Source organism: Macaca mulatta, chromosome 12, assembly GCF_049350105.2.
Source record: "Macaca mulatta isolate MMU2019108-1 chromosome 12, T2T-MMU8v2.0, whole genome shotgun sequence".
NCBI classification, from domain to species: Eukaryota; Metazoa; Chordata; class Mammalia; order Primates; family Cercopithecidae; genus Macaca; species Macaca mulatta.
In genome coordinates this window covers 61,424,769-61,441,634 of record NC_133417.1, presented here as the reverse complement: position 1 = coordinate 61,441,634, position 16,866 = coordinate 61,424,769, and the positions used below count along the sequence as shown (strand labels likewise).

Sequence of the window (16,866 nt, the reverse complement as noted above, 5' to 3'; positions counted from 1 at the left end):
CTGATAAACAGAACTATATTGAAACAAAAAAAAATATTCCATATTCTAACACTTGATAAATTATATGCTAACATATTTTATATGACTATATCATGGACCAGACATCATATGATGTGTCTAAAATAATAAACCTGATAAATTTAATCATAAAATTATAATATTCATCAACCTAAAAAGGAAATACCATTAGAAATGCACAACTACTGAATCCTTTAAAAACTTTCAATGCAATAAAGTAGTTTAAAAGGTGAACGTGATGGTTACCAACACACACGTAACTGGAACCTGTAGAGAATCAACTGCTTAAGTGAAGACATATGTGACAAACATAAAATTAACAAGCACAGAGGGAAGACAAAGCTATTAATGAATGTTATAAAAATTTAAGAATCCACTTGGAAATATCTTTCATCAGTTCTAAATTACCTAATTCACACTCTCCCTTAGGGAAAAGTTTGTTTTCTCATGAAGGATTAATTTTGCAAGTTCACACTAAAGTTTGAGAATGGATATCAACTATAGTGATAGTATACACAATGCAATAAGGCATAGGTCTTTTTTCAATATATACGATTCATTTGACATCAGGAGGGAAAGCCTGCTGCTAATTTATGTGTGTGTCTAGGATTAAATGTAATGAACATTCTTCTCATGCAGACCATCACTTTCCTGAAGTGCCCTTAGTTAAACTGAAATCAATTTATTGTTAACTACTTAGCAATCAGTGTTAGAGTTAACAGTATGTACACACATTATAGAAAAAAAAATTGACCTCTTGTCAGTAGCAAAAAGCATCAGTAGGCTAAACAAAGATGATTATTTTCTGCATTTCAGTCATTTGGTGTATTATCGCTGCTTTTGGAAGAGTATCTAGCCATAACTCTCAAGGAAATTCCAGATTTGTTCTTAATATAAAGAGTGGCTTTCAAAATTTCTGTGTTGTGTTTTCCAAAATTAAAACAATTTTTCCTTCTTCCCCTCTTCCCCTAAAAAGCTGCTATCATGGTGTAAGATAATTCTACAGGTGGAACATTAGTTAAGGTTACAACAAAATTAACAAATGCTATAAAGATATTTCTGAAAACAGCCCAAGAAGATACACTGCACATATGGTTCTTTACTCTTCCTTTGCCAGCCTACACACAATAAATCAATGGTTACTGAACTCACTGCATTTCCAAATGGATCAGGTACTAACTGAAACATGCCTGGTCTTAAATTATCATTAGCCAGTTGTGGGGCAGCCCCAGAAGCTTTGGTTCATCCCTGAAGACGTAGTCAAAACTGTTGAGTAATAGCTGCTAAGTATGATTGCCTGATGATACCACAGAGTCATTTCAGTTTGGGATCTCCTAATATCACCCAAGAGAATGACTTGATAGGAAGAGGAAAACCACCCCTACGGGATGCCAGAAATACAGTTGCCTCAAGGTCAGTCCTGAATGAGGGAATGAACCCTTAATCTAGGTCACAATCCAAAGAGAAGGGGCTCGTCTGTAAGAGAGCCTGAATGGGAACTAGGCTGCAGACCATTCCTTTAAAGCTTCCAACAGGATAGGTAGTGGTTATAGCTCACAGTGCTAAAAATGGGGATATTAATTTCTCCCAAAATAGAATGAGGTCACTTGCTGCATCTTAGTCTGAGACAGACCTAGCTGTAACTAACACCATCACACTTCAGGAGACCTGAAGCTAATGCTGAATTTTTAGGATTCAGAATGTTTAAAATATTACATCTGGGTAATACATACCTTTATTCTTAAGAGACACGAAATCTACTTGTTACTAAGTGTATAAAGCATAGTATAGAACAATATATGTAACACGACCACTTTCACACAAAATTTTTAACAGAATACACATTTGTGCTTATAAAAACATTTTATGGAAGGAATTGGAAGAGGTTATTAATTACCAGAGAAGAACTGAGGAAGGGAACAAAAGGTAGGGGGAATAAGAGGCAGGCTTTCAATTTTCATTTTCATATTTCTATTTTTTTCCATGGTGATTGAAATTTCTAGTTATGTACTTACATTAGTCATTTATTTTTATCTACAGGGGTTACCTGGGCAGTAAGTTGAAGAAGAATCATGTTTTATTTTCATATTTTAAATTCACCATATTAAAAAGCTCATAAGTGTTACATTAAAATTTTAATATAAATAAAGCAACAATCTCAATATAAGCAAGTTAACATAAAAAAATTTAGTAGGATTCATTAAAAAAATATTTACTAGGCACTATTACGTGCCAGACACTGTACCAATAGCTGGGGATACAGCAGTCTATAAAACAGAGAAAAAATAACCCAAAGATCATTGTCAAACCTTATACCAGTTAGGTATTATCAAGATATAAGGGTCCAGGCACCGTGGCTCACGCCTGTAATCCCAGCACTTTGGGAGGCAAGGCGGGCGGATCACTTGAGGCCAGGAGTTTGAGACCAACCTGGCCAACATACTGAAACCCTGTCTCTACTAAAAATATGAAAATTAGCTGGGTGTGGTGGCAGGCCAGCTACTCCGGAGGCTGAGGCAGGAGAATCACTTGAACTTGGGAGGCGGAGGTTGCAGTGGGCCAAGATGGCACCACTACACTCCAGCCTAGGTGACACAGCAAAACTTCATCTCAAAAAAAAAAAAAAAGGATATAAGGAACCAGAAGCTGAAAGAAGTAGCTTGCCCAGGCCACACAGCCCAAGGAAAAGTGATGAACAAACCCCAGCAGTCCTACAGCAAGGCATCACTTTAATTCTGCCTACAATCTCCTTGTCTCTGCACTCTGAAAGGGCAGAATGTTTTCCCATTTTAATGACCGGAAAGCTAAGGTTCACAAAATAAAATGGCTTGTCCCAAAGGATGTAATTGTTTAATGACAGAATTAACATAAGGCCTGTGGGGAATAGTATGTCTTCTGACATGATGGGATGATAGTGAAGAAAACATAAGGCACACAACAAATGAGAATATGTTGAATCTAGTAAAATCTAAACAAATATAAGACTTATGATGATTGCATCTACACTCCATTCTTAGAGATATTTAAAAACAAAAACTCATAAACTAGCTGGCCTTAGATATTTTTAATTGAACACAAAAGTGTATACAATTGCATCTGGAACTAATGTTGAAAACTTCTCTATATACAAGAAACATATGGGACATTTACATATATTTATTTTTCTCCTTTTCATTTGAACTAAGCTTTTGGTTAACAGTTTTAAAAACTCAATTAGGTACCACTGCGTAAGTTTCTATTATCTTATGCAGTGGTGCCTTAAGAGGCACCTTGATGTCTCCAGTCCAAAGTAAAAATCCTAAAGACTATCTGTTTCTCTCACAAACACATTTTGAAAACACAAAGAAAATCTTGGAAGTTGGTGGATAAAAAATTCTCTTTAATTATTTTCTCAGAAGTGTATCTGGTACCAATTAGGTGCACCTTGGACTCTTCAGGAAGATTTAGTTACTGGACAACCAACAACTAAAAAGGCAGCATGGTCTATGGCATAGCAGGATAGCATTCTAGGAGAATACAAGTATTAAACAAAATGTCACAGGTTCTACACATCTACTTTATCAAATATTAAAAGCTGTATATTCCCTTTATGGAAAATCATTAAAACGTGGAAAGAAATAACTCTCACCCATAATCACATTACCTCGAAATAATCACCATTCACATTTAACATATTTCCTTCCAGTCTTTTTATATATACATTGTTAGAACCTACAGCACATAAAATATCAAGTCCTACACTCTAAATTAACATTGTATCATTAGTGTTTACCTAGGGCATTAAAATTATTTATAATTACAATTCTTAATGACTATATAATATGCCCTTGTGTGGTTATACCATAATTTATCTATTACCCTAAGGTGAGGAACTGAAGTAGCTTCTAATATTTCTCAACTACAAACAATGCCATAATGAATACTGTTGCACGTAAGACATTATGTCATATAGAATTACTACTTTGCCTACTAGGTTTATCACATATGGAAATAAAAACAGTACACATGCTCTATACCCTTAGCATGGCCGTATGAATTTTTTCTATAACTTAAAATGTATGCTATGGGTAATTACTTTTTAGCCAGAACCACACAAATGTTTCTTTTGTAATTTATTAAAAATTTCAAGCAGATATAAAAAGAGTTTAATGACCCTGCATGTACCCATCACCCAGTTTAAATGATTTTCATTTAATAGCTATTATTTCATCTCTACTCCTACCCATTTCTTCATCCTCAATTATCTTTTTTAATTTGATAGGTTAGATATTATATCTGGTTTTTGCTTGCTACTATATTTTTTAAAAATCTATTTCAAAAGTTATAAACCTAAGAATACTTGGGTAGCCCACAACTTCAGATTCTTCATAAGCAAATTTGGGTATTCTGCAAAATTAATGTCTTATTCTTTTAACTAAAATACGTCCTTTATAAAAAATTTTGCAACATTAGTTTTGTTAATGACTGAAGTAAAAGTTTAATTCAAAAATACCAATCCTTAGTCTCTGAAGGTGACTACACTGAACAAAGAAAAATAAATCCCAAAGCATTAACCCTTAGAAATGAGTATTGCCATAAGTGGCTAACGCGTCCCAAGTCTGGTTTGTATTTTGTATTTTGGAAGAGTTCCTTTACTTATTTCTCCTGATTTTGAACAGCAGGTTAGACCATCTATTGTTATGCTAGAAGAAGAAATTAACCACACACAATCTCTCCTGACCCTCTTTCTTGGGTGACAACTGCCACATTGGAAGAGAGTTACCTGTAATAACCAGGCATCACAATATGGACACCAGCACTTGGCTGGCAGATAGCTGCTGCGTCTTTATCATCCATTTTGCGCACAGAATCCGTGAAAGGTCCCGTGGCATTGATAACACATTTGGCTCTCACGTCAAATTCCTGCCCTGTGAAAGAAAGTGGCATCAATCACACATCCCATTTGCTTCTCTGTTAACGGATGCTGTGTATTACTAATTCATCTATTCATTTAACCTATGGTGAAGTATACTGCATACCACACTAAGTGACCTGAACAGCTCAAGTTATTGAAGAGCCGAACAAAAGGCTCGTATCTGAGTGAATTTACCAAAAACAAGTCTGAATTGAAGAAAGAAAAGCATTCCACTTTCTCATTATGGATTTCAGTCTATCTTATAAGTGCCCAGCGTCAAAGCACCAAACATGAAAAAGTAGAATGAGTAAATAAGCCGCTTTCTCTTGAAAACTCAAATGTGTAAGCAGCATCGCTGTGAGAAAATGTGTATCACAGAGCTTTTGTTCAAGAAACGATATAATTTTGAAACTGCCTACCTATGTGGTGCTACAGCCAAGGCAATAATGAAAATCTAAATAAAGTTAAAGATGATTCACTTTAACAGCGTGTAAATGCAATGCCTATGTCACCAAATGATACTTTGAAACTTGGCACATTTATTTAATTGTATTAATAATATGTTTTTGTAAAGAAAATGGAATGCATTCGTAGCTGTGGGAATTTGGTGGGCATTTTATTATTATCATTATCATTATTACAACTATAATACAAAGGGGAAAAATTGCCAAGCTCCACAAGGGAAATGTCATTAAACCAGTCATTGTTGACAATAAGGAATATAATTAATATGACTCTGAAGCATGGCTTAAATGAAAGAGAAGTGACAGAAAACTTATAATTCAGTCATTATATAAGCTAGGCAAGATACTAAGAAACACCTCCCTCCCAGAGACCTGGCATACCTGTGAGGACATCCTTGCACCGTGCGCCGCTCACACGCACTTTCCCTGTCTGGGGGTCTGTCTTCTTGAGCAAGCTCACTACCTCCATGTAATTGGCTGTGGCAGCCCCATACCTGGCAGCAGTCAGAGCAATGGCAAGGTTCATCCGTGCATCGTTATGTTGTCCTGCAGCGGGGAAAGCATCAGGGGAGGGACAGGAGTCACCTCGAGCCACAGACTGGTGGTACAGAAGTGTGTCACAACAGATATGTCACATGTGTCCCTGTCACCCAGGATATACATGATGGCTGGGCGGCTTGACAGGGCACGATTTAAAAATACACGGTCATTCTCAGCCAGGCATCTACCTGCCACTTCAGCAAGTGCATTTCGCGTACCGTAAAAATAGTGAAACTATCCCTTTCCTACAGAGCTGACATCAATTATCTGAAAGTTAAGAAATAAGTAATTATTCTCTCAGTGTTGGAACATATGTATATGTCAGGCTTTTCCTAATACAGACGAATCGTATGCATGAAAGTGAAGCAATTCAAAACTTCAGAGTATTTGACACCCCAACTGGTGTTGACGAACAATTTTTATGAGTATTTTTATGTGTATGTGCTCTAATATTCAAAATCAAGAGCTTAATCTTCCTTACAGCATTTCTCAGTATTCTGTAAAAGGATTTTTCTTGGTCTGAATTTTGATCAGGGCTCCTTAAAATGTAACTTTTTTTTAATCACACATAAAAGGTAAGAAATTAAGCAGGGCAAAATTTAATAACAGAACAATTCCTACCTGTATTGTTAAAGATTTATTGCTGAAAAATCCTAGTTAAAGAAAACTAAGGGGGAGGAGGAGGGGGGAAAGATGATTAATCACTTTAAAATACTGGCATCACTAGAGACTTTTTCTATTTATTATTGCCAGCGGAGTTAACGCTGACCAGGAAGAATTACTCTACATTGTAAGGGCCAGGTTCTCTGTGCCCTGAATAATTAATTATCCAGGGCTAGATGTATTGAAGCAGGGTTCAAATTCCCACACATTGGGATCAGTTCTATCAAGATAATACTGATAAAGGGATGAATTTGTAATGGATATTGTTGTTGATTTATGTTGCCAGCATACCAAACGTTTAGTATAAATGGTTTATGTAAAGTTTCTTCCTTGTGATTCAGTCTGTGCAGGGCTAGCAGCACTACAGAAGTAATCTGTTCCAGCTAAAAGGGCAAAGTTATAAAGAGAGAATCAATGACTGAAGATTCTGCTGCCCCTCCCCACAAACGTCTGATTCTAAAACCACTGAACATAATCGGCTAAGAATCGTCCCCCCCAAATTAAATGCTCTATCAAGTGGAGAACATACATTAAACCTCAACATGCAAAATAAGGAGTTGTTTTATCTAACAATTAATAGGATGAAAGTAGGAGAAGAAAAAACAACAATGACAATAGTGGTAGTTGAGCTGTAAGTGGGAAGGGTAGCAATTCCATAGTTTCCACTCAGCATGATCCTAAAGTTGCCTAAAATCATAAGTATATTTGAAGTTAAGCTTAAGAAATCAATTTTTATTAATGTAGGGTTCCTTGCTTAAAACTGGAATACATTTTATAAAACTAAATGCACGAAAACAGTCCAAAGAAACTAAATAAATTTCCATTACAGACCTTCTCCTTAAATTAAGAAAATAACACAGTACCCATCCCACCCAATCTTTCTGGTTGATTTATATATCTAACAAGGAAACACCCTGCCCCACAAAGGCACATATCTGGTATTACAAGAAATCCAAGTCATGCTTGCTCTCACCATAAGTGTAGAGAAACTCTCACCCATTCAGGTGTGCCTTGAAGCCTCTGGAAAGCCATGTGTAAATGAAATATTTTAAATCCTAAATAAAGTCACTATTTAAAGGAACCAGGCAGAAATTCCATTTATGAAATGGTAGCTCCTTTAGAAAACAGTTACACATTCATCTGACTCTAAGGTGACTTTAAAAAGATAAATTTTTCTTTTAATATGTGTTTAAAATATAAAATCTCATTGGAGCAGTATAGGTTATAGTTCTTCAAGCTCTGTTGCTTCCATACTAACAAATGTTCCCTAATTAGCATCTAAATCTGAGTATGATTGCAGGAAGCAAGGTTAACTTCAGTTTAAAATGTGAGGTGGAAACAAGTTCCTATGGTCCTTGTTTTTCTATGTCCACTCCCCAATTCCCAGCAGCACCTGTCTTGATTCAAATCTGAGATGTCACTTACACACGAAGGCCGTTCATGATATGATCCTCGTCTGCCATGGTTCATAGTGCCTAGAATTGTGAAATCATTTGTAGCTCCCTGAACATTCATGTCATTTTCCACCTTGCCTTTCCACACACTTATTCTTCTGGCTGGATACCATCCTGGAAGTTCTGAGAAACCTCTGTTCATCTCTCATGATCGAGTTCAAATGTCTAGTTCTGCATCTCCTGGAGGGATGCAGAAAATTTCCCTTTATCTGCATCCTTCCAGGGCAAAATTATTCACTGCTTCCTCTCGGTCAACATTTTATTTTGTATATACTTTTTAAAATAGTCTTTATGGTACTTTAATCATCCATGTGTCCATCTACTTACAAAAATGAAAATCCTTTGTTATGAGTCAGGCACTGTGACAAATGCAGGGAATATAACTGAGAAAGATACAGGGTGATCTCTACCCTCATGAAACTTACATTCCATTGTAGTTACTGTACAATTCCCATGTCTCAAGAGAAGTCAGAAAGGCTTACTTGTTTGGCTTTTTTTCTAGTTATTATTAGGTACATAATACGTTTCCAATTACTGTTGAGTTTAGCCTAATTCCATTCACTGTGTTAAACAGGTATTGAAATTCTTTTATCTCTAACTACAAATGGAGTATTTTCTCTTGTTAAAGAAATTTCAGACTTCCGTAAGTTGGTGGCAAGAAATGTGATAGAGACAGAAATGTGTAAGAATCTCAATTTAACCCCAAACTAGGCCTTATATTTATGCTGAATAACTGGGAGGGAAGCAGAAATAGTTACGAGTGACTCCCTCAGGACTTATCCCAGAAGGTATCCCTTGCTTTGCAGGGAAATGCAAGCACAGCTATTATTAGCTCCCAAAACTTGAGGAGCAAGTAATCTGATATACCCCTGAGCCCTGGGTCTCACACCTCCACCCAGCAATCCTCGTCTTCCCAGACATTCAGCTTAATCCATTTACCTCCTTGGATGCAGGGTAAACTTCCTCCTCCCCTACCCACACGAAATTACCCCTTACCCTGAGATACCCAGATGCTCACAGTGTATGCTTCCTGAGATATATGTGATATATTTTCATTATTCCTAACTAATTTCCCCAACCCTCTTTCCTGACATTTTGAAAGGTAACTCTATGCCTCCTTTTTTATTTTTATTTTATTTTGGAGAAAAAAGTTTTTGACAACACTGCATGCCATTGGAATGTGATACAATAATCCCAAACCCCCACCTAATTGATCTGCTTATTAAGTTGAGATTTTCAAAGCTGTTTCCTTAGAGCCAGGCAACATTATACTGTTTTTCACTAATCACTGAATAGCTTTACATTGGCACTTACACAAGGACCCAGACGGGAACTGTGAAAATCTGTTTCCGACTCTGTTCTCTTTTGCACTTGAAATCTTGCATATGTGCACATACTGAGCTTACAACTCATAGGAGAGGAAGCACACAAGAGGTGGAACTATAACTGTTTTCCCTTGTTTAGAGAAACAAAATATAAAATCTATCCACCAAAAAGAATGAAGGTTGATGGTGGTAGAGAAAACTTTGTTTTAATCCTCAATGACCTTGCACAGAGCAGAATAAGAGATATTTTAAGTGAAAAATGCAGGACCACACATAGTTTAGAATGTAACTGTCTAAAAGATAGGCCTTGAATATAAATATTCTGGAGACAGCAATATTGCTCTCCTCAGAGTCAAAGTTTGGCAACTATGTTAACATGCAAAATAGCTCAAAAAAGAATAATAATCAGTGATGTATAGAGTATGAAGAATGAGTAAATATGAAAAAAAACAGGTAAAAAACTATCTGGCATTTTCTTGCTTCTTTGGGTCTAAATCTCTGATGCTATGGCAGTCTACATAAAAGCTTCCTTTTAATATAGCATACTTTTAAATGGTATGCTTATCACAGACTTATTGATCTGACATCTACCTGCCAGTATAGAAACTCTATTTGTTAGGAAAAGTGGTTTTTAATTAGAATAGCATCTGTCCATAACTTCATCAATTAAAAACTGCCACTGTTGAAATGTTGAGAATACTTCCTTCCATGTCCCTGTGCCCTGACCTGAGTCTTGTGTAATCACTTTGACTACTTCAAGCAAGGGGGAAAATGATGCTGGTAAGAAACAATACCTCCCTAAAGCTTTAACCTCATTTCTAACTTAATTTATACCCCATGCTTCATTGTCTCAGACTAAGAGTGTCACAGTGACCTCTCTGGCAGCTCCCCCTTAGAAGTCTAGCAAAGATAATTCATTGGCTAACCTACCAAACTCAAGCTAATTTAACATAACCACTATATTTAAATGTTCCCTTTCTGATTGGAAATACTCAGGTAAAGGGAGGGCAAAATAGGGACATGTGTGTAGTGTGTATGTGTGAATGAGTGTGTGTGGGCATGCGTGTGTGTGTATTCACGTGTGCACGCACATGCACACGTACTCACATGCACACACATAAGGGGATTATTTTGCTTTAAGGTATGACATGTAAACTTAAAAAGGAAAACTCAAAATAAGAACCCACTCTTCATGGTGAATTGTGATAACAATGCAATTTTCAAACATAAACCATTTACAAAAGTGTTTGTGTGAGGAGTGACAGGGGTCAGGGAGGCACATGAGGCAGTTTATGGAGAATGCACCTTAAAAGATATTGTGGAGAATGGCTCTGGGCTTAGAATGATTGAGTTGCAACTTTTGGGTGTGTCATTAACACGGCTGGGGGAATGTGGGTGATGCACTGTACTGCTCTGGGCTTCAGTGACCCATAAAAGGAGATGAGCTGGGTACTTCTGAAATTATACAAAGCATGCAATAGCTAATTGTTAATAATTACCTATCCCTTTCAAGATCTCACTTCAACCTTTTCCCATTTATGGTTTCTCTGACTTTCCCCCAGCCTATCAAAAAGAGACTGGGCATCAATAAAGCCCAAAAGATAAGTGTTTCATGAAGGAAATCAGAAATCATACACTTCCGTTAGATCTATAAACTTTGATTTGATTAGCTTGTATGGGCTATATATTGCAAAAATTGCCCTAATCCTTCACCCCTCCCTGTAGCCATTCCCTTTGCCTTGAGTCCTCACAGTGTCCCACTCTGACTCTTGACTCACCCATGTGAAATTGTTTTGGTTGACAGAATGTTGGTAAATGTGACAAAAACAGAGGCTCAAAAGAGTACTTGTATGTTTCTGCTTGTGCTCTTGCCCTCCACCAATGTCATCAAAAGGACATGCCCAGGCTAGCCTAATGGTACCAGGATGAAGATGACGGCAAATGTTGAGTAGCCCCCTGAGTTAAAGCCATCCTGCTTCAGCTGACAGACAGCCAACACCCCCACAGAGGAGGGCAAGTTCAATGGAGAACAGAAAATCACCCTGCCCACCCAGACTATTTCAGAAGAGCCACCTGATAAGCATTCCAATGCATGTAAAATAAACCCTAATTATTTTTATGCTATTCACGTTTGTGGTTATCTGCATGAAGAATTATAGCAATAAATAGCTTATACAGGCAATGTAGCCAATTTTCTACTAAAGTTAATCCCTATTTACAAACAGGTTCTATCTTCAAAACTATGTTTGGAACTCAATTCTTTTTTCTATAGAAATACTATAAACAAAAGGTGATTCATTTGTGCCGCAAGAGCTACTTAGTGCATAGGGTACCTGAATAAGGGAATAAATAATGATTCCAACAGCCTCAATGCCCACCACTCCTTCACATTCATCCTAAATTTCCAGAGTGACCGCAGTGCCCAAACTCACATAAAATATTGCTCTTGCACACCTCTGATTTCTTGCTCATGTTGTCCTTACTATGTGGTACATCTTACCCTATCTGGTAAACTCAACTTTTAATCCTTCGTGAAACTTTCCCTGACTCCTTTTAGACACAATGGCCTTCCCTCTTCTGTGTTTCCACAGCACTTTGTATATACATTTATTACAGCACAAGCTATTTTCTAAATACTTGCATGCAACATTCACTCATTCATTGATCATTTGTAATGTCCCAGGGATTGTGTTAGGAACTGACTTTATACTGGACAGCCAAAGAGACATAGTTACAGACTTAGGGGATGTCACTTCTAATGATACGTTCCTAAAAGAATAGAGTGCATCTTTTTCAATTTTGCTTCCCCAGTACCTGCCAAAGCCTTTGCTACCTAGCAGATATTCACATATGAATGAATCACAGTTCAGAGGCTGATCAAATAAAGGCAATGTGCTCAAGGCTTAAAGAGTCCAAGAACAGTCTCCATCCCCTCAACCTCCATTCAACTATGGCCATGGGATCAAGGGGACTATTATTTCTCTACTTAGCTACCCAACAGACAATGGAAATAGAATGCCTTCGACCACAAAATCTTTGGTGAAAACATAAGCCAAGGGAGGAGGCTAGTGATAAAGTTAAGACAGCAAGCAGGGTTTTGGTATATGATTAAAACGGTAAGTGGCAGATTAACGAATCTCTGTAACAAATATTTTTGGGGGTACACATTATGAGCCAGGCATGGTCAAGGTACTAGGGAACCACTGATTCAGGGAGAATAAGATTACCTTGGTCTCTGTCCTCTGGAACCTCTTTCTAATGGGGAAGACAGACAAAATCAAACAGATTAATAAGAACATTGTTATGGCAATAATGGCAATAAAGGGAAAAACAAGAGGACAGGGAGAACAAATCCCTAGGGCAGGGGCTATATTTTGGACAGGGCAGTTACAGAAAGTGTTCAAGTTAAGCAAGAATTAGAGAAAATTCATAAAGAAGGCAATTAAGTTCTAACAGAAAGACCACTTAAATCACTGCTAATTTACATTACATTCAAAGCTTATAGAAAATATAAAGAACTAGAAATGTGACTATGGTATTAATATAACCTCAATGTGTTAAGTGCCTGGCACTTGATTTTTTCTTTCATTTATACTTTAAAATATTCACCTATGTTTTATGTATATTTTTCAGGGGCTAAGTTTGAAAATCTTCCTGGGTTGATGTATATTTTGGCACAAAATGTCTTCTAGTATAGACTGGTGAAACTCAAAATAAAAGCATAATATTCCAAGTTTATGAATTGGAGTAATTTGCTGTCACCTATCTATACTACAGTTCTCAAGCAGGGACACCTGTTAGCACTGAGCATGTAATCATTTTTATTATTAAATACAAAGGTACAATTAAATGCAGGTACAGGATGTGACCTGCATCATAATTCTACAGGCCTTTCTCTTCACAATATCCTTTTCATTATCCTGGGCCTTTTGTTCCTTCATGTTTCTTTTGTCTCACCCTAAGTTCTGAAATAAGCTATTTGCAATCTCAATAATTAGCAATCGGGGTGGATCTGTGGCCTTTGGCCCCATATAAACGAAACGTTGTGAAGTTCCTTAACATGATATATTTAAGTACGTAAAGTTTCTATACCCTCAGGACTTTCTTCTCTTGAAAAAGTTTAAATGAATCTAATGAAAAGTAAGTTTTTTACTTTTAAGACACTTAGAAATCTTGCTAGAGCTGAACAAAAGTGAAACTACATTTAAACTGCAAGCAACAGAATGCTTTGGGTATTCATTAGCTATTTCTGGACAAAAAATGTTCTACACATTAGTTTACAATGAAGATTCCTTGTGCCTTTCCCAGGACAATCCATTCTCTCTCGACCACAGCCAAAAAAAACCACAGCATTTTATATGTTTAAGGAAGAAAAAGGAAAAGGGAGCAATGTGACAAAATTAATTGAAGTGAAGTTGGAAAGTCAGGAAGCAAGACATACTATAGAGATCTTTCACAGGCTATCCAGTTATTTGGCCTGAAAACCCCTGGTAAGCTTCTTTGTTTGTGAAATGCACTAAATTCATTGATAAACCTTCTTGGAATGCCTGGCTTTGAGGGAAAAGTTATTTCTTTACTGAGAGCAGCAGTCCAAATAGCATGGCATCTTAAGCCCGGGAAACTGTCCTGAGGATGCTTGAGATTAATTCTTTTTGTAAATATTTATTAAACACCTACTATGCACCAGGCACTAAGCTAAGTACTACTGTGGGGAGCAGAATTGAAAGAGATCAGATTGGCCCAGCTGTCCTGGAACAGAGATACAAGAGCAAATTTACAAGTCTAATGTGGAGGAGCCACATGCTCCCAAAAGTCTTTCAATTTTCCAGCACACTTCCTTTCTCCTTCCCCTGCAGTTTCCTTAAAATATTACCAAACAGCATTCTAGACATACCTTCTTTTCTCTCTTAAGTTAAAGGAAGATTTACAAAGCTTCTTTCACAGGTGTATATGCTTAAGTTCAAGTCCCACATCTATGAACTGTGAAACCTCATGCTAGTTGCTTCATCTAAGGTTTGATCTCTCAGCTACGCAAGGAGAATAGTAATGAGATTAACACAGAGTTATTGTGAGGAAGAAGTGAGATAGGTAATGATGCTATGACAAAATAGTTCTCAATAAATATTAGCTTCTATTATTAAAAGGTAAAAAGGAATTGCTGGAAAGCAAAGACTATAACGACAAGATGTGGTTACTGCCTAAAATAACTTAAAAAAAAAAAAGCCCTGAAGATTTTCCAGTTCTAAATGGTTTTATTGCTCATCAATCTGACAAACTTTCCCTGAAATGTGTAACAACTAACCTCTAATCTTTGCACTTCATGAATACTGTTTGTTCTTTTTTTACTCCTTTTCTCTCTCTCCACTTTTTACCACTGAAAAATAAGATTCTTTTTTCTGTATGTCACGAAGGATAGGAAGATGGGGAATGGTTTTCAATCCAGAGGAAAACAAGTGTTGATGGGAAAATTGATTGTTTCAAAATATTAGAATTATTAAATCTTACTACAGAGGACTTCATTTTCTCTTACAAACCACAGAGCCTCTGTCACTTTTCAGAAAGGAAATCTACATTAGCTATACATTTGGCATCCTGAGAAAAGTCAGAAAACTCAAGTTCTAACCTCTTAAATAGCCACTAATGGGTATGTTTCCATAGCAGATAACTGTCTCATGTTTGATGTGGTTTGGTTTTGCTTACTAGCATCTAAACCCCTCCTCCTCTCTTGTAAGCCTTGCAGAAAGGCATTCTACCATCCCATAGGAGAGGAAGAATGGTCCCCTGGGACACAGGCCTTTAACCTGGCTTTGCCAGTCAGATGCTCTCAACACAGACTTCAATCTAGAAGTAGTGACCCAAAGAACCTCTAATCCAGAGGTAGATGCAATGATAGCAGTACCATCCCATTTCTAGGGGCAGCAGCAATAGAGATGTCAGCAGTGGTGGCACAGCAAGACGCGACATGCAGGGATCAGCAATCAAGTCTTCGGTGCACTGGTTGTGGGCCAGGATTTTGCCTGTGGCTGTGGTTGCTACAAATCATATTTAGTCCCTTATTTTTCAAGCTAGGTCTCTGTCTTCCCAGTATTTCTGCCTGCTATTCAATGTCCTATCAGAGAATTTCTTTTCTCTTTAAGTCAACCAGATTTTTTTTTTCCTGTCTGCAACAGAAACCTGAGCAAGCCCTAACCCCTCATCTCAGTATGTTCATTATTCAAGCCACAAGGTGGAAATTGATCTCTCAGGGCCCTCCAATTTTATAAATTGCAATTTACAAAATTTCAAATAAGCCAACTGAAAACTCAAGAATCAAATTATATAACAAGTCAAAAGAAGCCCTTTGATGTAACTAAACCATCTTTCATAATAGGACTGGGAAAAATCAAGTGAATCCTTTCACTTACACAGAACCATCTTTTCAGTCCTCTTTTCCTCATTTGTGTGTAAGTACATGCACACAACTTTTTACAAAATGCTGGAATGGCTCAACTTGCCCCAAGGGTGATTTCGAGTGTGAGCTACATAATAAACACATGGAACCACGTGCCAAGGACTGGCTGGGGACTTCTAACTGAAGGCAGCCTTTTGAGAGAACCTTTATCTGTTTCATGGTAAGTCTTGTACCTTATCAGACTTCTCTCTTTAATCACAGGAAGATTCCACACTTTATCAAATTGTTATCAAATCAGTCTGACCTGAACCCAACATCCTGATTGTCTGAAAGGAATGTGTACTAGGGCATTTACATGAAAAGCAGGCTAACTCTTGGCCCCAGTCAGAGAGCACTAATGCTGGAGACTCCGCATGTGTGAGTTCAGGACCCAACCCGCCACTAACTCAGGTTCTGGGGACATTCCTTTCCTCATCAGAGTCCGTTTCATCTATAAAGTAGGTCTAACAAGAGCCTCTCTACCAATCCCCTGGAGCCGCTGAAATAATCAGATTCCAGCATATGTGAAAGCATTTGTAAACTGCAAAGCATTATAAGAATGAAGCTAATACTGTTAACAGATTGCCTTCTACTACATTTACCTTCCTTCTCCTTTTGTTAAGATAACCTTTTATTTAATATCTGAATCATAAACATTCCTCAGTTATCAGAATAACATCTCTCAGCAACCCAGATTCAATGTTTATTTGGAAACTTTATTTGGGGTTTGAGACTCTAAAAGATGAAATGAAAAAGTCAGAATTTAATTATCTTTTTATCTATAAAAGCAAAATATTCAGACTTACTTGACAAAGATATCTTTAACAGATATTGTTTTTTAAACTATAGTTTAGACCATCTCATTGCTTCTGCCTGAACTCTATAGTTACTAGGCAAAATCCTGATCTTAATTTGGTTATTCAAATAGGTTTGCCCTACTGGATTTTTTTTTTTAACAGCAATCTGAGTCATCTGTTTTACATGAATGTTTCACTTCTCATAGGAATGAATAAATTAAGGGCAGGAACTTGGTTCTTCTATCCCCCACCATTAATCATCTCCAAGAGTTTATCTCCTG

General features: G+C 37.1%; 1 protein-coding gene across 9 annotated transcripts in view; it reads right to left on the bottom strand.

Moving 5' to 3' along the window:
* GPD2 (glycerol-3-phosphate dehydrogenase 2) overlaps positions 1–16,866 on the bottom strand; it is a 149,452-nt gene that overhangs the window by 31,065 nt on the left and 101,521 nt on the right. For all 9 annotated transcript variants that reach the window (XM_077956157.1, XM_015110135.3, XM_077956159.1 and 6 more), the window contains 2 exon segments: positions 5,758–5,922; positions 4,781–4,925 (listed from right to left, as the gene is read on the bottom strand). In XM_077956157.1, coding sequence (XP_077812283.1) covers positions 4,781–4,925; positions 5,758–5,922 — 310 coding nt within the window.